Below are 20,435 nucleotides of genomic sequence, written 5' to 3' on the forward strand. Positions count from 1 at the left end.
GGGTGGAGGGAGCGTCAATGTGGACATAACTGTTCATAAATTCAGTATTTTAGTTCCTATAGTTTGGGCTTACTGCTTCCCAAGCAGGACTACTATTCCTAGCACATCACTGATATCATGTTGTACATGCTGTCCACCCAGAAACATGGGAACTAAGCATCCTGCTGGGCTCTATCACGGACCCCCTTCTGTGGTTTGTCCGGGCAGGTGGGCGGAAAGGCCACATTGAAAGCTCCAGTGAGACAAACACGCATTTCCAGTCCAGTTGTTTGACCTCTAATCAACCTATGACCACCGTCATCTGTTCATGTTTCATTATTGTCATGACTTTTTTTTTTTTTTTTTACAGCATTCCAGCAAATTCTCAAGGCAGTTCTTAAAAGACAGCTTTTCTGTTCAGAGCAGGGGAGAGTGTGGGATTATTGGTGCCTGGGGAGATGTTGTTCTGTGAAGTCAAAAATCTATTTTTTATTTTTATTTTTTTAAGATTTGGCTATGTTGTTGCAGTAAAATGTGAATACAGTGAATTTTAAATGATTTATAATGGTTTTGTGTTTTGAAATTGTTGCGTGGGAAGTAGATAATGAGAGATATAGATAAAACAGTGTGTAACACACTGAAACACAGCAAAGTCTTCTGCCGTATGAATCCAAAGAAAAAGGCTGTTCAAGTATGGATGTGTGTGCACACATCTTTTTGTTCTGAGATAGCCCCTTTGTCACACTCCTCCTCCATTTTCTCATTAGATGTGATGGAGCAGCAAGGGCTATGGCCCCCTGTGTATGGCGGCCGGGGCCCACCCTCCCACATGCAACATCCTGCTGTGTACTCTCGTTCCCAGTTTCTACGGCAACAGGAGCTATACGCTCTCCAGCAGCATCAACAGCTTCAGCATCAACATCAGCACCAGAGCTACCAGTCACAACAGCCACAACCACAGTCTCAACCTCAGCAGGAGCAACAGCAGCAGCAGCAGCAGCAGCATCATAGAGCCACGCATGGCATAGACATGCAACATCAAGCCACTCACAATGCGCAGGTGATTATAAGTCGAAATATGCTAGAAATTTTTATTTTAAGATTTTAAGGTGAAGACAGTTCAACACATATTGGCATACAGTATGTCATACAAAAAAAGTCTCAAGCAGAGTAAGTGAGTCATGAGTCAGCTGAAATCCTCACCTGACCTGGCATCCGCTGCTGTTCTCACTGGGATGGAGTGAATCTCTGAATATAAGCTGTGAAGCAAGCAGCTATTTCTGTCGGTGCTAGATTGCGAAAAAAAATTGGTTATTACATTGCTAACATACAAATTAACTTAGTTGAGATTTTCAGGATTTGTTATAAATGCCAGTAAATGCAAAATGAAAATAATGTGGATGTATTTTTATGCTATAGATGCAGAAGAGGCCAAATGAGCCCTCAGTTGAACTCGAGGAACTCATTACAGAACCCAGAACGTCTAAACCTGCCAAGCCCTACTCTTACCACCCACCTCACAGGAACACCTCTCCGCCTGGGGCATGCGCTGCTCACCTGTCTCCTTGTTGCCAGTCACCCTCACTGCGGCCACTTCCCAAAAGCACTCCTTCAACACCCTGCCCTGCCCCCAGCCCGGCTGCAGCAGCCCCTCACTCACCTGCAATCAGCCCTTCCTCACCTCAGATGCCCAAGGGGGCTGAATCCCAGGACAAGAGGGTGGAGGGACAGCCCCCACAGGATTACCCAGAGTCTCTGGAGCCTGGTAAGCATAAGCAAAAACATCCATATGCAGACAAATGTATAGATATGCACATCAGTGTCCTCTGCTTGGCTCAAGTACGAGAGAATCGCTAAGGTCAGATGAAAAACTGATGGCAAACAGCAATCAGGCTAATATGCTGCTGGTTAAAGATGTGAAGGACACTGAATTCTAGGATGAAGTAGCACCTTGAAGACTATACTCAGTGGTTACTGGGTCTAATTAATAGCCACTATTGGTAATGGTTCTCTTTTCTTTTAGTGTTGTGGTAATACGGTACGTGTGGGTGGTTGTGTTGGCAAGCCCTTGACGGACTGAACAGCTCAAAACTGCAGAAAATGGCTGCTGGCTGAGCTGGGGCTTTCCAGACCCGTTACCTCAGTAATGACTGAGAAACACCTCAATAGCAGCCCTCGCCTCTCCTCCATCCCTACAGGCACTGCACTCTTTTCATCATCATTAATGTCTAACTAATGGCCGCCACACGCCAGAGGAATTGTGTCAGGCGTTCAGATAAACCAAAAACGCGGCCCACTTCATATAACACACTCGTACAAGCTTGCTGATCCTCTGCTCTTCTTACTGCCTGGCCATTAACACACAGTTTCACTTTATTTCCTTTTTCCAGTTTTTCATCCCCTGTGACCGCAACAGTCGTGAGGCAGTTAGGTTTAGAGTGGGCCTTATGTATCAAGATTTTAGATTTGAAATAAAATTTCTAAATGTCTTTCCTCGAGAAATAAATGGGTTGTATATCATAAAATGTCACAAAATTACATAATAAAACATTTTTATGAGAGTTTTATTCAATTCTGTTTAGTAAAGATTGACAATTGATGATTCTATTATGTGCATTTCTTTCTCTCTGCAGACTTGCCTCCTGGATACACCTACCCTGCTATTACCATAGGCTACAGGAGTGGCCCCTCCCCCCAGGATGTGCAGCTGGCAGAACCAGCTGACCTGGAAGCAGTACAAGTAGAGCCTGCTCCACAGTCTCTTTCCAGCCTGGGGGAGGAGCTAGACTGCCAAGCAATGGTCAGGCCCCTCCCAGAGTCAATCTCACCCGAGGAAGTGGAGCAGGAAGGGGAAGTAGTGGCTGACAGAGTTCTTGAACACAGGGAGGAGGTGGAAGTTTCAGTAGTAACAGCTGCCAACTATGTGCCTGGAGAGGAAGAGGTGGAAGAGCAGGGGCCCGCTGAGGAAGAGGTGCTGGTTTGCCCCCCAGCCGAGAGCCCAGTGTGTGAGGCTGCTTCCTGTCCGGTCCCTATTTCCACAGAGAAGCCTGAAAGGCCAAATGCTGTCATCACCTTGGAAGAGGATGATGAGGTGGTGGGTGAGGCGAGCCAGGTGGAGCCTGCTCAAAAGGTCAACATGACTGGAGAGCAGAAGGCAGCGCTGCCAACCATCATCGAGCTTGACCCTGCTTCCCCTGGAGCCCCTGAGCCACAGTCCACAGACCCTGAGGGAGCAAAGGACAGTGATCAGCAGCAGATCACTACCGATGATGCTTCGGTGGATTTTGTATGTCTTTCCCCTGGCTCAGCCTCCACCCCCAGCTCAAGCCAGACAACTGTTGCTGTGTCCCAAAAACCTCTCGTGCCCTGCTACTGGAGCCTGGAGCTGCTGATTGCTGCTGCTTTCTGCACAGATGTACCGCCATTTCCCCTGTTCCCTTTTAGCAACCCACCAGTTTCCCCATCCCCACCCAACTCCCTCCAGGGTATGGAGCTTCTGAGTGAGCTGGCAGATCTGGAGCTTCAACAGCAAACGCGCACCTGTGGGAAAAACCAGGGTGAGGGACACTGGGTCCTCCATTACTCATACACATTAACATACACACATAACACACACTCATATCTGCAGAATGCACTTCTGCCTCATAGTTTACCCTCTTTTTCCTCTGCGTCCACCGAGGAAAAACTCCCACTCCCCCCTCAGGCCTAGCCTCCGTCAGTCCGTGTTCCCTCCCAGATACACCTCTCTTCCTGCTGGTCTCAAGAGCCTCTGGTGGATTCTAACACATCCCCAGAGAAGCTGTCTGCATGCCTGCTTGCTGTTCCTCTTCTTTGGTGTGTTAAAGGCACTTTTATTTCCTAAAAGGCTGTTCTAACGATGCAGAAGCCTCAGGAGAGGGAGACGAAGCAGGAGGACAGGGCTGAACTACTAGATAGAAGTGTATACCTCCCTCTTCCACTCCGTCTCTCTCTCCCTCTCTCCCTACCAGCTTTCCTTAGGGAGCTGTCTCTCCATCCTGCTGCTGATTGATCCACATGTGTGCACAAACTCTCTCTCTCTCTCTCTCTCTCACACACACACACACACACACAATTGCAAATACAGTACGCTTTAACAAAAAGTGGAAAAAAAAGACACACCAATTGGCTTCCGTTTCTCCCAAACATAACATGATACTGAAAGTTGGTGTGTGTGTGTGTAATCACAAAAGCAGTCGATGTTTTCAGCACCCTGGAGCATTGCCTGGCTAATTAGACCCCATTGTTTTAAAGTGCCTTTAAAAGCTTCCTTGTTTTTCAAAGCGCCATGTGTTTTTGTTTTTTTTATTCATGCAAAAGGATGTTTTGTGTTTACCACAACATCCTAATGCATTTAACTGCTCCCAAAAGATGCTTCTATAAAAAGGGTATCGTCAACTGATTTCAGAGTCAGTGATGTTGTCTCTGTGATACAATACTGTTGACAGCTCAGGGAAGTGACACATGTCGTTTCAGAGTCACAACAATAGTCTTTACCAAAACAAGTGCTACAAAAAGTGAGAAGAATCTGTTTTTTTGTTTTTTTTTAATTCATGCAAAGGCATAACACAAAATGTCACACTTCTTGGTCTACGCGACCAGCTTGCAGCCCATCCTATTCGGCCTGTAGCTCTGTCCTTTAATGAAAGGTAGACCAGTCAATGCCATAGGCCGACAGTGCTATAGAGGAAACTTTGGCCCAGATGGCCATGACATAGCATCTGCTTAGTGCACTTTCATATGACCTCTAAACATGTTTGTACTTTCTCATACTATCCTCAAGTGACCAATATCTTTAATCCTCACAATGTATGTGCTACGTCATTAGAATTCTGCTGAAATTAAAAAAAATAACATGTGCAAGTCCACCAAGAATGGTCATAAATGAATGAAAATTTTTGTCTTTTGTTTGCCAACAGATGAGGAGTTCTTAATGTTTGGCCTCCATAGCCTTGCTACCCTGGCCACAGCCCGAGCACTGGAAATGGGCTCTGAGGAAGGCAGAAGTGTCGGTTCAGGGAGACACCTTCCAGCTCGCAAGGTCCTCAATCTACGTAGGAAATGCAGCTGGACACCACGCAATGAACCAGTATGTCTACAATTGGTGTGCCTGAGTTAGCACTTCCTAAAGGTCCCAAAAAATGCGTTTCTCTTGAATTGTCTAAGGTTGTTATTCATTTAAAAAATAACCGCTAATGCTGTATACTTCAGGTGTGCCCAGCCAAAGGTAGCATGGAAACCATGGATGGTCCTGAACTTGCAATGCGTGTGAAATTGGCTGAGCTACAGCGTCGCTACAAAGAGAAGCAAAAGGAGCTGGCCAAACTTCAGAGGAAACACGATAATCAGTGAGTATGACCTCATCACCTTTTACTTGAAGCTCATCTCCTCTTAGTAAAAAATTTGACATGTTGCTTCGGAGTGTGTTCCTTTCTCCGTCCTGCTACAGCCTTGGTGTAGGATCTTAAGAGTTCCTCTCTGTCTGCTTGTGTGTTTACATCTGCGTGTGCAAACAGGAAGGAGGAAACACCTCGCAGCCCAGCACGACGAGGGCCAGGACGGCCAAGAAAGCGTAAACCCACCCTAACCACAGGTCCAGTGTCCTCATTTGATGGCCAAAGAAAAGTCAAGTGAGTAACACTCAGCCCATCTCCGCTCAGTGGCGCTGGTCCAGTCTTGCCTGATAAGCCCCTCAGTATCACTAGCATACAGGGACTGCCTCTCATTGGCATAAACAGGAAATGGGAGAACACAGCTGAACCATTCAAGGAAGTTCACTTGAACCCTATCTAATCAACACTGGCGTTAATTGTGTAAAAGCAAAAATGGTGTCAGTTGTATGTGTTTGCAGGGCCAGAACATTTTATATGTGGACTACACATACCTACAAAACTGCACATAGCTCTCATTAGGTTTCAGACCAGCTAATCTTAAACCTCAAAGGTATTATTGTAGTGCATGTTGAGCCTAGCTGGGCCGGGTTCAGGGGAGCTGGTGGCTGACTGGAAGGGGATGACAGGCAGAGGATGTAATTAGAGTACTGTGAATTCTCCTGTAATCTGTCCCAGAAGCAGGAATGTGACACACCACTGCCATTACAGCCCCACAGGGTGACCAGGGGTCAAAAGGATAACATGACGGTCAGACAGTCCAGGCAATCAGAGATAAGCTGACATTTAGAGCTTTTCATGCAGCATTTGAGTATATGAAAAAAGAGCAACAGATAAAAAAATTGAGAGGTTATGAATGAAGGAAGGAAATTGAAGGATATGCAAAAAAACAAGGACCCTACTTTGTTTGGTGGTGAGGAAATTGATAAACCAAAAGGGCCTAGGGGAGAAAGGTTCGCTGTTAGGCTTCAATTAGCTTTTTCCTCAGGATTGGGGTCTTGAAGCACTAAATGTCACCTCACAGCATTGGTCTCCATACTCTTTTTCCATCTTTTCTCACTGCGGTTTCTGGGCAACGGTCCACGTTTCCAGCAGCCCCTCTGCAATGTCACCTCCACTCTCCTTCCACCCGTGTTCCCTTGCCCCCTCACCAGGCCAGCACTGATCGGAGTGTGGATGCTGATGCTGGATGACAGTGACAACCAAATGAAAGGGTAAAGGGCCAGGGCCCTGCAGGGTAGTGTAGTGCTGGGAGGGTGGGGGCCAACAATGGGCTGGTTTGGTGTTGTATATGCCACAGCACAGTAAACTGAAGCCTGTCTCCAAGCACCCAGAGTGTACTTCCTTTTGTTTCTATGGATGTCTGTGTACAATGTACCAGGGGATGACGTGATACTTCTGATAAGGGAATAGCCAAGCTGTTTGTGGTGTGTTTAGACCCATTTTATATTACATGGCAGGTTGTAGTGTTTGTAGTGTTTGAGAGAAACATTGAAGTCTCACTGCCAGTGCATTAGGTATCTATACAATTCGGTAAGCATGCACATATCTGCTTATGAGCGTTTATGCATAAATAGTCTGTGCCTGTTATTTAGATAACGCACTGGAATCCTTTGTGGTGCAGCTCTGATTGGGTGGAAAGTCTGGAGAGAACTACTATAACCAGCAAACGCTGCTAATCAATTCTGTTTAATTAGTCACTGTATGCTGAGCCCCCCACAGAGGGGAGGGACTCTGTCAAATTGTGTTTGTCAGCAGTGGAAGGCAAGCTGGGGTGGGATCTGCCTCACAGGGACAACTCGCACTTCACTGCCACCTCTGTCACTCGTCTTTCAGGCAGTGGGCAGACAGTCCATCTTCCTGACAATCACCTTCATTCTTCTCAGGTTCTGTTGTAGATTCACACTGACACACTCTGATTATAAGATATGCAAACAATTAAAACCTACACACAGTACATCGTTTGTATTCAGGTGCCGTGTTCCTATGTTGAATACACAAACAAAAATAACACATTTGATTGCAAACCGTGTGTTTTTACAGAGCTGCATGCGGTACAGCATTCAAACAAAGAACTACCATGATTTATGAATATTCTTTTTTTTTTTTTTATCTATGTCACATTTAACATTGCTCATTCTGTAAATTTCCTGGGCTGCATGCACACTAGAAGAGGGGAAGTTGATCTTTTGTTTGAGCATGGGCTGGCTCATGTCGGTGTGGTCTATGGGCAGGCGTCCAGAGGGAAATTCAAGGGCATTTGGAGTGGCTGGCCTATGATGCTGCTCAGTGTAGGGGAAAGAGTGTGTCACAGTAATATGACAATGCAGGTGGAGAGCTATGATATTCACTGAGAACAATAGCGCTGCATACAAATGCAACACCGTCTAACCATTCACTGTAACCTTTCAAAGCTATACAGTGCTTCAGAGGCTGCAAAGACACTCCCTAGACAAAGTGTTAAGGTTTCTTATGGTACACTGCCCTAAAACAATCCCTGATTCAATATTTCAAATATGTGGTTCAGACACTGGGCTCGCCTTGTCCTTTTTTGTCATCCTGTTCATCAGAACAGAAAGGAGAGTTATTAGATCCCACAGAGAGGTGACTCAGCTCTGTTTTCCCCCATGATGTCCTACCCCCTCTTTTTTTGTTCAAACCACCATTCTTTTCTAATGAATGCTTCTCTCTTGTTTGACTGGCAGGTCGATGGGGGCGGGGCTTGCCTTGTCGCCTGAGGACCTAGGAGGGGGCGGAGACAGCCAGAGAAGGAAGAAGAGGCTGTCCAGCCGAAGCTTTGAGCAACTCAGCAGCACACAGGTCAGGGTCCCCTTGTTCTCTTCCCTTTTGTCCTCTATGCAACTAAAAATGAAAGAGGCCACTCTTTGTTTCTTTGCCTTTGATATATTCCTTTGTTGCACACTATTTATAATTAGGTACTACCCCCTGGAGTCAAATCCTCTGCTCTCCATATTAATATATTATTCTTTGGGGCTTCTATGATTTCTTTTTCTTCTCTGTGTGAGAGTCCTTTTCCTCTGACATTCTAATGCTTTTATAGCTGCTGTGAACTAGTACTGTAACTGGCTCTCACTGGCCTCCACATCTCTCTCTTCTGTAGCAAATAAAAGTGCAGGGCTGCAGGAAAAGCAGTTTTCACAACACCATCAGCTCCAAACTGACTGCTGACGTGGCTCGGTTCAAGCTGAAGACACAGGCTAAAAAGAATCTCTCCATGACCAGCTCCAGAGACAAGGATGTTTCACCCTGCAACTCCAACCCAAAGCACAGATATAAAAATCAGGTCACAAGCAAGGTTGAATCCCGGCGAGAGTCTGGGGGACAAAGTGACACAGGTAGATACTGGCGGTCACAGTACTGATTGTGCCTCGTGTTGCTTGTTTCAATTAGCACAGTGTTTAAACTACTTTCACAAACTTTCTTAGGAGCCAGCGTGGACAGTTGGACTGGATTGTTGCGACATGGACATAAAAAGGAATCTACCACACTGGCACAGAGTTCCTCCTGTTCAAGCCAGCCCAGAGCAAGAGTTCCTCGTGGCCGGAGAGGGGAAATAATGGAGGAGGGAGAGAGCTCCCCTGCCGACAGTTACTCTTCTGATCAAGGTCAGGCATTGAATACCAAGAGTTCATTATAAGAAATACGTGCAAGGTAATGGGTAATAAAAAGTAGTAAACATTCCTGGCCTTAACACTTCAACCTGCTCTGTATGATTTTTTTTTGTTGATGCTGTTACCTTCTGGCATCTCTCCTTTAGGCTGTATTCACAAAGACGTTTGTCTGAACGTTAAAATTATGCAAGGGGCTGGTTTGGTGGAGATGCGTAGTTTCATGTACCATTAAGACAGTGAAATACAATCTGGGAAATCCAGTTGGAGACAGATTTATGTTTTTTAAAAAAAAGCCCATTAGATGTCAGAACCCAACACAGTGGTTTGTAATATTAACAGACAAGGTTGTGCAACTCTTTATTATTATGCCAGTGGCAGCTTTTTAGCAATATTGAGGTAAACATTGCTAGTGTGGCATGTCCATTACACAGTATTTCACCTCAAATGCATGTTGGCCAACACAGAACCTTGCTGAATGATGTCACATTTTGTCATAGAAAAAGTTTAACTAGATCCAACAATGTTATGCAGTACTGGCGGACCAGTGGTGCCAGTCTGTAAACACACTTCTCCATTAAAATGAATGAGAAAGGCTGTTTAAACATGGCCTTAATGCCACAAGAACATACAAGTGAGGGGAATTGGGGTTTTCTAATTGGCTAGCTATTAAAGTGTGTTGCCTGAATGATGGAACACCACCTGTCAAAGAGGTCTTTGTGGCTGTTGCTTGCTTAACATACACACAATTACATGATTAATCAGTGAAGTGCATGAAGCATATTTAAATTTTTCTTTACCTCTAAACAGAAAACCTTTTAATCAGGTATCCTCCTAGAAGGTTTGATACCACCTTAAGTAGTTTTTTTTGGTTAATTTGTGATCAAGTTACAATAACAAATAAGGTTAATGAAAAAATGTTGATGAATGTCTTTGACCAAACACGGGTGTGCTTGCACATTTGACACTATGTGGATTGACCTTGTTAGCTGGTCTGGGCTAGATGTGCAGTCACAGCTGTGGACACTTGCCTGTGAGTGACTTTGACATAACCAGAGACTAGCAGACTGGGCCAAAGAGCTGCTTGAGAAAATGCAGTGACAAATACACACAAACTCACTCCGGCATGCCCCAGCACACTAACTCTGTAGCATGTGTGTTCACACCAGGAAATACCACTGAGGCAAAGCACTTCATACATCATTTCTATGAACAGTTAAACTATTTACTTCAATGCTAATGAAGTGCCTGTGAAATGATGAAGAGGAACTTAGAGAACTTCACTGGTTAGTAATAACTTAAAAAGATGGATGTGATGAGCCAAGCGAGTTCATAAAACCCACCTAATAGTAGCATCTTTATTGTCTGTTCTTCTCTTAGAAGAAGAAGAGGAAGGCAGTTATGACACTGATGAAGGTCAAAATTACAGAGTCCAACGCCTCAGAGACACCACTTCTAGCTCCTCCCTGACAGGTCCAAGTCCATCATCTGTTGTAAAACTCGAGGCCAATCAGAAAGCCAGGAACAAAAAACAGAGACAGGAACTGTATGGTAAGGCCCTTTGAAATTGATTCATATGGTTAACAAAGCTGCAACGTATCTTCCTGGCATATCTCCTGACCCATTAGTCTCAGTATGTTTCTCTAATTGAACCACACAGGCACCCAGAATCTGTCTGGAGCAGAGGGAGAGGTCAAAATAAGAAAGAAACCTCCCTCTCGGATGAGCTTGGCCACTTCAGCTAAAAACCACCGGGAAAATCACTGGCCTCAAGCGGTTAGACAGCCATGTGCATCACGGTCTAAGGAGCCTCGATGGGGTAGCCTTGGGACCAGAGGTAGCCGCTACCGGAGGAGCATGGGACTGGCTACCTTCCCAACGACCAGTGAAAGGCTAAACAAGGCGACCCGCAAGAGCACCGTGTTGAGAGGATCGATCAATAAGGTTGGAAGAAACTATCTGTATAGAAATGTTGGCATACTGACTAAAAAAACACAAACGCAGTAATCTTGCTTACATTTTCTAGAGTATGGATATGATACTACAACTGGCAATACAAAAATTATTTATAAAACAAATATTGGGTTTGTAGATAAAAATAAATAAATAAATAAAAAAGACATCAATTATTAATGCATTAATATTTTTTGATCCATTGTATGCAACGACTTTCCAACTATGCCTGCATCCCACTTCACTTGCTGGGACTATAGCCAGAAAGTGCTTCTAAAGATATGTCACACTCTCACATTTCATCTCCATCTTGGCAACTTTTACAGAGGAGAAGCTGTTGGTCAGGTGGGACCCCATCTTCACAAAGCATAGAGGGCAGCAGAGGCCGAAGGAACAAGGAACAGCAGGTACCAGAACTCAAAAAGCACTCAAATCATCACTTATGGAACTGCTAAACACGCATCCAATCTTACAAAATGTCAGTTTTCATACATTATATTAACAATTTGGCAATGTGTTACTTCTCACCCTGAGGACAGTTACTGTAGAATTATTAAAAGTATTTAGCACATTGCATATATAGACCAACCTGCTGAGTAATCTTAGGGGAGAGGATGAGATGTGGGAGTGGGGAATGGCTCACACCTTCTGCTGTGACACAGTGAAAAAGAATTTAGTAAAATGGCTACTGATAGGAGGCAGGGGCACTGTGAAGTGCTTACTGGCTACATTGAGTAGCAAGCTAAACCACCTCTTATTTCTTATATCACACGTGCTATCTCCATGTTTATTTTTAATGCAAGCACTTCGTCCATTAATTTTTCTGGCCAATCCTGCTACATTCTACAGCCAAAGGGACGAGCAGTGAGCCGGCTGTTAGAGAGCTTTGCAGCTGATGAGGGCTTTCAGATGGATGGTAGCAGCTTTTCAGAAGAAGAGGAGGACAGCAGCTGTTCATACAACAACAAATGCCCCGAACGTAAGAGATAACACTGGATTCCCTATGACACCATCTCAAGCAGTAGATTGTTGAAATATTAATTATGACATTTGCATTTCCTTTTGCAGTTCCCAAATGTGTGCTGACCAAAGAACTTTTAACTGATGGATTGAAGGTGCTGATCTCCAAGGAGGATGAGCTGCTCTATGCTGCCAGGGTCCATACTCTGGAGCTCCCAGACATGTAAGCATAATATGCAATGGTTCAAATAATCAGTCAAGAAAAAAAAAGAAAGGGGGGGTTATCACTAATATCAACATTTTGCTCATGTTTCATGTTCTTCTTTAGATAACAAACCTCACATTACCCCATTCAATAGCTCTGTCAATACAACTCCTCTGGCTCAAGCAGCAAAGAGATGCTAGAATAAAGCAAAGTGGGAATAACCTATGACATGGGAGCCAGGCACACATCTGAAAATAGCCTAATCCTTTTCTCTCTCTGCTGTGCTTTTCGCCTAGCTTTAGCATTGTTATCGACGGTGAAAGAGGAAACCGCCCAAGAATCTATTCCCTGGAACAACTGTTACAGGAAGCTGTAAGTTCACCCCACTGTACTAAAACACTCTGTTAATGGAAACGCTATCACTCATTAGGTCTTCTGGCTCACTCGACGTTTCTATTTTTCTTAAATGTTTGCACTCTCTTTGCATTCCTCCATTGCCTTCCAGCCTTTTCTGCTGTCCCGCCAGTCCCTTCACTTTCTTTATTTCAACCCCCCTTGACTGTCTCTCAGGGTCTCTGAGGCTCTCTAAACCTCTTGAATATGAACAGATGGGAGACACGATCTTTATGTTTATGCGTGAGTGTCTGTAAATGTCTGTTGAACCCAGCTCTGTGTGTGGGTGGGATAATCCCACTAACACCTGGATCCATTCATGTTTTTGAGTTTAAATGGGAGAGGACGTTAATGTTCCATTCCTGCTGCTGCCAAAGTAACATAGTTGTTTAAAGGCTCAGATGGACAAAGACAGCATATGAAGAGATGTTGGCTAGTGTAAGCCTGTGGGGCTTCCAGCTGTTATAACACATACAGCATCTATTTCACAATGAAATAGTTCCCCGTCCCTCTTTTGTTTTTAATGTATCCGAGGTGGTTGATTTCATTCCTAGACCCAAAGATTATTAGGATTTGTAATTCTCACTCATGTTTCATGTTAACATACAATTACACTTTACCCAAGTCATTCATATAATTAGACATAATTATACATTATAGAAACCTTAGCACATTCTTGGCTGTTATTCATTTGCATTTAGGTAACCTATACTTTGAATTCAGAATCATGTGTTGGTGTTTACTCCAGAAGGTGATTTTTGCCTAGTTTTTTTTGACTGAGATGAAATTGGTCTTTATACTTTATATACTTTATACATTATTAACAATTGGATCACCTAATGCAAAACTGTCATAACAATGTCTCCTCCAATGTTGGAAATAAGTTAACACTATTGCCAAACAGCAATTATTTGCGCACTGTCCAAAGATCACTATCCTGAAGGAACGGGGCAGAGTTAAACTGGCATGATTGCAAAAAATGCAAGGGATAGAGCTGTTGTTATGTTTTAGGTGTCGCTGGGGAGAAATGCTGATCCCCCACATTACCTGGTCTGCTTTCATGCTAGTAATTTGCTTTGTTACAAGCATATGGTAAATGTAAATGCTAACAGAAAATGCAATTTCTTAATGAACAGTTGCGTTAAGCTCAAACAGTTCAACATGATTGTTGTTGGTTGTTCTGTGTTCATAAACTTGTGTGGACCATGTTTGGGGCCCAACTCTGCCAGTGGTTCTTCACTGAGCACTTCTGCCAATTATAGAGTTATTTGAAAAGATAGCAGATGGTTCTATTTATACTTTGTGGTGGAAGTATGGAATTATATTTCTTGCCTTTTAAATTTGTTCATAAGTAATTTATTTGACTCCTGATAACAATGCTTTAATTTTCACCAAGCCCGTTCTCCCTTACCCATGCACACAACCACCCACCCACCCACATCTACACCTCATCAGTCAAAGGGTCTCTCTCCATGGCAACAGTAAATGAAAGCAACCTGAAAGAGACCCCAGTGAGTGGCGGATGCTGGGGGTGCCTGCATTGTTGGAGGGAGGATCTGGCAACCTGCAGTCACAAGCCCTCTATTCAGGCCCTCTTTAGTATTACTCAGCAAGTCAGGATTTACTGCATCATGGCTTCCGTTCTTTTCAGCCCTGACTGGCACATTGGCATGAGATAAGTGCCGCTTGGAAACGTGGCACAGTGGCTGCTCATGCACAATGCCCCATTGCTCACACACTGTATGTGTGTGAGTGTGTGTCATGCATGCATGATTGTATGTGTGTATGTGCCTGTGTTTAGCCTGTAATCAATCTTAATTATATTTTGATCTGGCTTTGAGGTCCTGGATATACGTCCTGAGTCGGAGGCTATGCTCAGTGAAGGAACAAGGGTGTGTGCTTACTGGAGCGAGCGCTCGCGCTGTTTATACCCAGGCTATGTGCACAGAGGTGAGGCATCAATGTTTCCCTTTCCTTTTTGCTGTGTATCTAATATATTCAACTATATAGATATAACTTTATACGCATAATTACTTTTTAGCAGACCTAAAGAAATAAGGAAGTAAAATTTTGGCTCTTGCAGGTGGTTCATCTGATGAAGGAAAGCAAGGAGGAGTCATGGTAGAATTTGATGATGGAGACCGAGGGAAGATTTCCCTCCCAAACATCCGCCTCCTGCCTCCAGGATACCAGGTTCACTGTGGGTGTCTCCTCCTTGTGTAGCTGGGAATGTGTCCTTTCATATTGCAGTGTGTTGTTTACGTGTAACCAAATGCTAATAATATTTAACCCCCTGTCCTTCAGGTAGGGAGCCATCGCCTGCCCTGCTGGTACCCAGCGGGACAACAGCCAAGAGAAACTCCTGTCTGGAGCAGCCCCCCATAAGTGAGAGACTCCCTGACAGGCTCAACACTACTAATACTGTGGCCAATAGCCAAACTCTAATGATTCACAAAAGAAGACCAGGTAATATTTATTCCCTGAAAATCATGTATTTATTTTCACCTTAAATTATTTTGAAGCTTTACATTACAAATGAATATATATATATATATATAAAGAAAGCTGCACAGTATCAGATATTTTGCCTGCTGGTTTGAACAAACTATGTAACACTATTATATGAGTTGAGCTGAGTTGAGTCAACGCACACACTGTCATTACTGAGCAGCAGCAGATTTACAACAGGAAATTGTGGGGACACTGTGTTGAACTGTTGAAGCTGTGCCTTAGATTGCTCAGTGTATGGCATGTACAAGTGAAATACAATTATACTTCATTTATTGAGTATTCTAAAACATTTTACACATGTTCTCATCATTCTAGGGAGACCAAAAGGCTCTGGGAAAAATCAAAAGCAGCAGCAGCAGCAACAGGCTGCCAAAAATCCTTCATCTTTACTAGATTGGCCTACACTAGCCAACACCAGGAAGAGGACGTCTGACAATCTATTTCAGCCCAATGGGGCATCAAGGAAGGTCTTGAGAGGGAAGGAGGATAACCTGTTCCCCTTACCTCAGACCCAACTACTGGCCTCCATCCCAGCCAAGGGCCTTTTCAGCAGCAGCTCATTTGAGGTGGACTCCTTCAGCAGCATTGCAAATGGCTATTCCTCTTTCTGTACTCAGTCTACAGGGCCTGGGCCAGGTTTATCTCTAGGCTCAAGAAGTGGACTGTATAGCCAAAAACACAGGCCAGAGGAGCTGGTTGTGCCAAGAAGCAGGAAGTCTGGACAAGAGTTCTTGGTTAAGTTAGATCATGAAGGAGTTACTTCACCTAAAACAAAGAACAGCAAGGCTCTGCTGTTGAGAGGTGGCTGTTCCAGTGTGAGTGGTATCCCCAGGACAGAGCCTTACTCTCACCCAGTCCTGCTGGTTAAAGACAACAAAAAGGGCAATGCATCTAGGGTAGAACTTCTCCCGAAAGGCAACGCATCTGAACGAAAGTCGTCCCCTTCTCTTCATCTGGGAGAATATGGTGACTTGGGCTTTAGTTCCCATCGAGAGTGTCACAGCTCCTACTCTGATTTGGATGATGAAGAGGCAGAAGAGGAGGAAGAGAGGAGAAGAGCTGTATTGAGTGCAGCCTCAGGAGGACTAAGGACAGCTGGCAGCTTCCTCTCTCAACTCTCTGTGTCTTCCTCCTCTTCTGGTTCTTCCAGCTCCTCATCCTCAGGCTCTCTCTCCAGTTCCAGCCTGTGTTCCTCTGACAATGAATCATCGTACAGCTCAGAGGATGAGGACACATCAACGCTAATGCTGCAGAGTTGTCTGTCTTCCCACAGGGGGCTCCTGCAACCCTCTGAACCCTCCACTTCGTCAAGGCCACACCAGCACACTTTCATGGGCAAAGCTGTTGCTGTGTCCAGTGCAAAAGGAGGTCCCCCAAACCAGGTCTCCAACAACAAGTCTTTAAAAAGGAAAGAATGCACCAGCTCCACCTCTAAGCCATCTAAGGAATTAACGAAGAAACCTAGGATGGTTCCAGATGACACCTCATTTATTCCAAGACCCAAGATGTCGACATTCCTTGCAGGACGACAATGGAGATGGTCAGGAAACCCTACACAGGTAAGTCCATATGAATTGCACCTTAATGTAGTAAAGTCTCCTGTTCTCAATATCAGTTTAGTTAATGCAGAAAATTATTTTACTAGATGTCAAGAAGCTAATAATAATCATCAGCATTATCTGGTTTTCCACAGAGGCGAGGTCTAAAGGGCAAGGCCAAGAAGCTTTTCTATAAAGCCATTGTACGAGGAAAGGACACAGTAAGAGTGGGAGATTGTGCTGTGTTCCTCTCAGCTGGACGCCCTAACCTTCCATACGTAGGTCGAATTGAGAACTTCTGGGAATCCTGGACCTGCAGCATGGTGGTGAAAGTCAAGTGGTTCTACCACCCTGAGGAGACCAAGCTAGGCAAGAGGCATCGCGATGGCAAGGTAAATCATGACGTAATTGTTTGTTGTAGCATATAGAATTTGTGAAATAACTCGTTATAATTTTTTGTTAGTTTATAAATGATTGTGCAACTAACCCTGTTGCTTTCCCCTTTATCCAGCATGCCTTATACCAGTCGTGTCATGAGGATGAGAATGATGTCCAGACAATCTCTCATAAGTGTCAGGTGGTGAGCAGGGAGGAGTATGAGTGTCTGACTCGTAATCAGAAGCCAAACAGTACCTCCTCAGACCTCTATTACCTGGCTGGGACCTATGATCCCACCACTGGTCAGCTGGTCACCACTGAAGGAGTTTCCATCTTGTGCTGAACTTCCATGGAGGACACTACTGAAAGGACTCCTGTGGAAGAAGGATAGAAGTCCATGAATTTACCTACAAAACCATCCAGCCTTGGAAGACAAGTGTTCCCTGTGTATCCCTTAAGGACCTATGGACTAAAAGTGAGCACCAAAGCAGGGATGTCTGAGGTTGCACTGGAGTCTATTGGCATCCAACCTGCAAAAGTGAAGGATGACGTCCATAACTGGTTGATGCTCTTAAGACTAACGGTAGAAAATCTGGGTCTAGTTGGGCATCACAAAATTCAATCAGTGGCATTTTGATCAACTAACTAATATTTTGTGAGTGTGTTTTTTTTTTTATAGATTCCATGTGATTAATACATTCATAACTGGTTTTAGGCCTCATGCGTCCAGCTCCTATCATATCCCACCAAAGGAGAGCTGAGAGTGCATTGGACTGTGCAAAGTACCATGAGGCTGAATAGTCTCTGGGGACCAATTCTATAAAGGTAGCCTTACCTGAGGGAATGAAAATGAAAGTTAGGGGCACTCCCTATACCTTTTCATTCCAGGGAAGTTGAAACATGTAAACAATGTAAAGTTGATGTCTGTAAATATTTTGAATTTTTCCCAATCAAGCCATACACTTCAGTACCTCTCACCTGTCTTAACCTTTCAGGTGTACATTGTACAGTTCAATTATTGTATTGCTGTCTGTTGTCTATATGTATATAAAAGCTATTTTATATAGGAGTTTATTGTATATATGAGACGTATCTTTCCATGTTTGCAATTGATTTATTTTTATATGGCTGTAGAATACATTACGTCCCTTTTCCTTTGCTTTGGGAAGTCAAGATGGAGATTAGTTAGTGTTGCACTGCATATGCCCTGCTGACACAGACAGAGACAGACAGAGCACAGACAAAGGTAGAAGGATTTAGTCTATAACAGGAACAGACTCACTTTCTGAGAGAGAGGAGAATTCCTGTTTTAAAAGAAATGGTCAAGTGGCTTTTTGTACTAGTGTTCTCTTACTTTGCATTTTTGTTTAGTCTAGTTCTTTTAACTTTATTTATGTATTTCTAAGTTGGTCATCATCACAATGCAGATCTCACCGGACTGCAATCACGGGTCAAATATGATTTAAGAGTAATGATATAACATTATGACACAATATTTGTGTGTGATGAGTGTTCTGGCATCACTATAATAATGTCCACACAAATCAATTAAAAACAAGACTGGGTCTTTAATTAAAATGTGTTAAGTGTGCATTGCACTCATTAATGCATGGTTTAGCACATTATGGCCTACAAAATACCAAAGTGTCTTTAATATCTTTATTTTCTTTATTTAAATTTAACACATGTCAAGCACCTGTATTGAATTCAAATCAGAAATCACTGGTAACTTATAGATTGCTTGTCCTCCACAATGTGCATATGTTTGGTTTTGCATTGTGACAATGGTTTTTTTGCACATGTACCTGCGGTTTTCTTTAGTGCAAACATATGCAGCACAAGGCCACCTACGAGTGTGTGAAGGTCAAGGTACTGACAAAGTAAGATGTTGAGTACTGACAATTTGTTGGAATTAGTCTATTTCAGTTTCATCAGCCATCTGTGTCTATTTTGTACAGTACACGCACATACTCAATGCTAACTGTGAAGGACAATCAGATTCACAAAAGCAATGGACATAGAGTAGGTTCACTCAATCTGAAAATTACTTAAGTTTATTTAATTTGTGCCAAGTACATTTTGTCTATTTTTGTCTTGTTTGATATGCAATTCTGAGTATTCTTTGTTCACAAAGTTTTATTTTGTTCGCCAACATTTTATTTATTGTCAATGTTACTGTTTGTTCATGCCAAGAGCGCTTTATGAAAATGTGACATTGTTTTTCCTGGTATGATGTCACATTTGCATTTCTTAAATAAAATTGGTCTTGTAGGGGCCATCTAGTGAAAAGAAATAAAGCAACACTGGATTCTTCTCATCTGCAAACTTCTGTGAATTAATTCTGTTTTTGGCTGTGTTCCCTTCATCTTACTAGACCTGCCATTCTACCGCACTTGCCATTTCCCATCAACGCATTTATGCAACATCTATTTTACACTTCAGAGATTCCCCTTGGAATCTGGAGTAGATAGAATAGCGTTATAACGATAATGATAAAGATGCTGCCTTTAAAAAAAATGACATTTTGTCAGCCACATTTTAAGCATAATCCAATCCAACTGCATTTGATAGGTCGAATAGATTTAATACATTTTTGATTTTGCTTAAGAAAATGAAATAATGTGCATAAGTTCACCCAGTAATACAAATGGAGGCAAATAGTTTAGACAGAGCACTTCAGTTGTACGTGTTATCAGATGAGCGCTATCATTTGATCACCAGAAGTCAGGTTAACAAGTCAGTAAGGAATCCTTATGACTAGCTCACACTCCACTGGTTAAACTACCTATACCATGGCAGCTCTTGCCTTGTTGTGCATACTGTATATCACACTTTTCATGTTTTCCCCTTTAAATTTTAAGGCTACTTGAATTTTTGTGCACCATCAAGCGGAAAGCTCTTGTTCTGCCAAATTCTTTTATTTGTTAGAGTAAATTCTTTGATGTAAGATTCTCTGGCTGAACAAAGTTTATGTGAGCTTTGAGTTGCTTAGTAAATAGAGATAGATCTGTCATAGCATCAGATAAAGCCTACTGGGTTTAACTGGAAAGCTCTGTAAATATAATGTTGACTGATTCGAAGATAGATGTGAATTTCCATGAAAAGTACATTTGCCTATTTTCTTTTAAAATAAATTGGTAGTTTGGTGATGTATCTGTGGGATGGTAGGAAACCATAAGACAGGTGCAAATCTAAATTACCATTTTGTCTAACGCTAATAAATCATAAATCTGTCAGCAATGAGTGTGATAAAGGTTTCCGAGATTCTGTAGATGTGCAATTTCTCTATCTATCCTGGGATTTTTACACTTAATTTGTTGCATAACATCAAGATTTTTATAGAGCATATATAAATAAATATCATAAAACTGTAGGAATTCATTCAACTTAAATGTCTGCTGATCAAAATAAAAGCATTTATATATACAGTTTTCAAATCTCCTGAATGAAAGATAGATGTAAAGGTTGGCGCTCTCTAGTG

The 20,435-nt window shown here is 43.0% G+C and overlaps 1 protein-coding gene across 8 annotated transcripts in view; it reads left to right on the forward strand.

Annotated features, from left to right (window-relative positions):
- LOC113152282 (BAH and coiled-coil domain-containing protein 1) overlaps positions 1 to 19,271 on the forward strand; it is a 59,058-nt gene extending 39,787 nt beyond the window's left edge. For all 8 annotated transcript variants that reach the window (XM_026345452.1, XM_026345443.1, XM_026345484.1 and 5 more), the window contains 21 exons: positions 747 to 1,039; positions 1,399 to 1,744; positions 2,613 to 3,536; positions 4,917 to 5,086; positions 5,209 to 5,345; positions 5,514 to 5,627; positions 8,093 to 8,207; positions 8,509 to 8,743; positions 8,834 to 9,013; positions 10,397 to 10,567; positions 10,677 to 10,960; positions 11,296 to 11,376; positions 11,819 to 11,948; positions 12,038 to 12,152; positions 12,431 to 12,506; positions 14,369 to 14,477; positions 14,611 to 14,727; positions 14,832 to 14,993; positions 15,354 to 16,597; positions 16,732 to 16,968; positions 17,088 to 19,271. In XM_026345452.1, the coding sequence (XP_026201237.1) occupies positions 747 to 1,039; positions 1,399 to 1,744; positions 2,613 to 3,536; positions 4,917 to 5,086; positions 5,209 to 5,345; positions 5,514 to 5,627; positions 8,093 to 8,207; positions 8,509 to 8,743; positions 8,834 to 9,013; positions 10,397 to 10,567; positions 10,677 to 10,960; positions 11,296 to 11,376; positions 11,819 to 11,948; positions 12,038 to 12,152; positions 12,431 to 12,506; positions 14,369 to 14,477; positions 14,611 to 14,727; positions 14,832 to 14,993; positions 15,354 to 16,597; positions 16,732 to 16,968; positions 17,088 to 17,297 (5,450 nt within the window). In that variant the 3' untranslated portion in view covers positions 17,298 to 19,271. The remainder of the gene's footprint in view (positions 1 to 746; positions 1,040 to 1,398; positions 1,745 to 2,612; positions 3,537 to 4,916; positions 5,087 to 5,208; positions 5,346 to 5,513; positions 5,628 to 8,092; positions 8,208 to 8,508; positions 8,744 to 8,833; positions 9,014 to 10,396; positions 10,568 to 10,676; positions 10,961 to 11,295; positions 11,377 to 11,818; positions 11,949 to 12,037; positions 12,153 to 12,430; positions 12,507 to 14,368; positions 14,478 to 14,610; positions 14,728 to 14,831; positions 14,994 to 15,353; positions 16,598 to 16,731; positions 16,969 to 17,087) is intronic.
- Positions 19,272 to 20,435: the final 1,164 nt, after the last annotated feature.

Source organism: Anabas testudineus, chromosome 8 (assembly GCF_900324465.2).
Source record: "Anabas testudineus chromosome 8, fAnaTes1.2, whole genome shotgun sequence".
Lineage (NCBI taxonomy): Eukaryota > Metazoa > Chordata > Actinopteri > Anabantiformes > Anabantidae > Anabas > Anabas testudineus.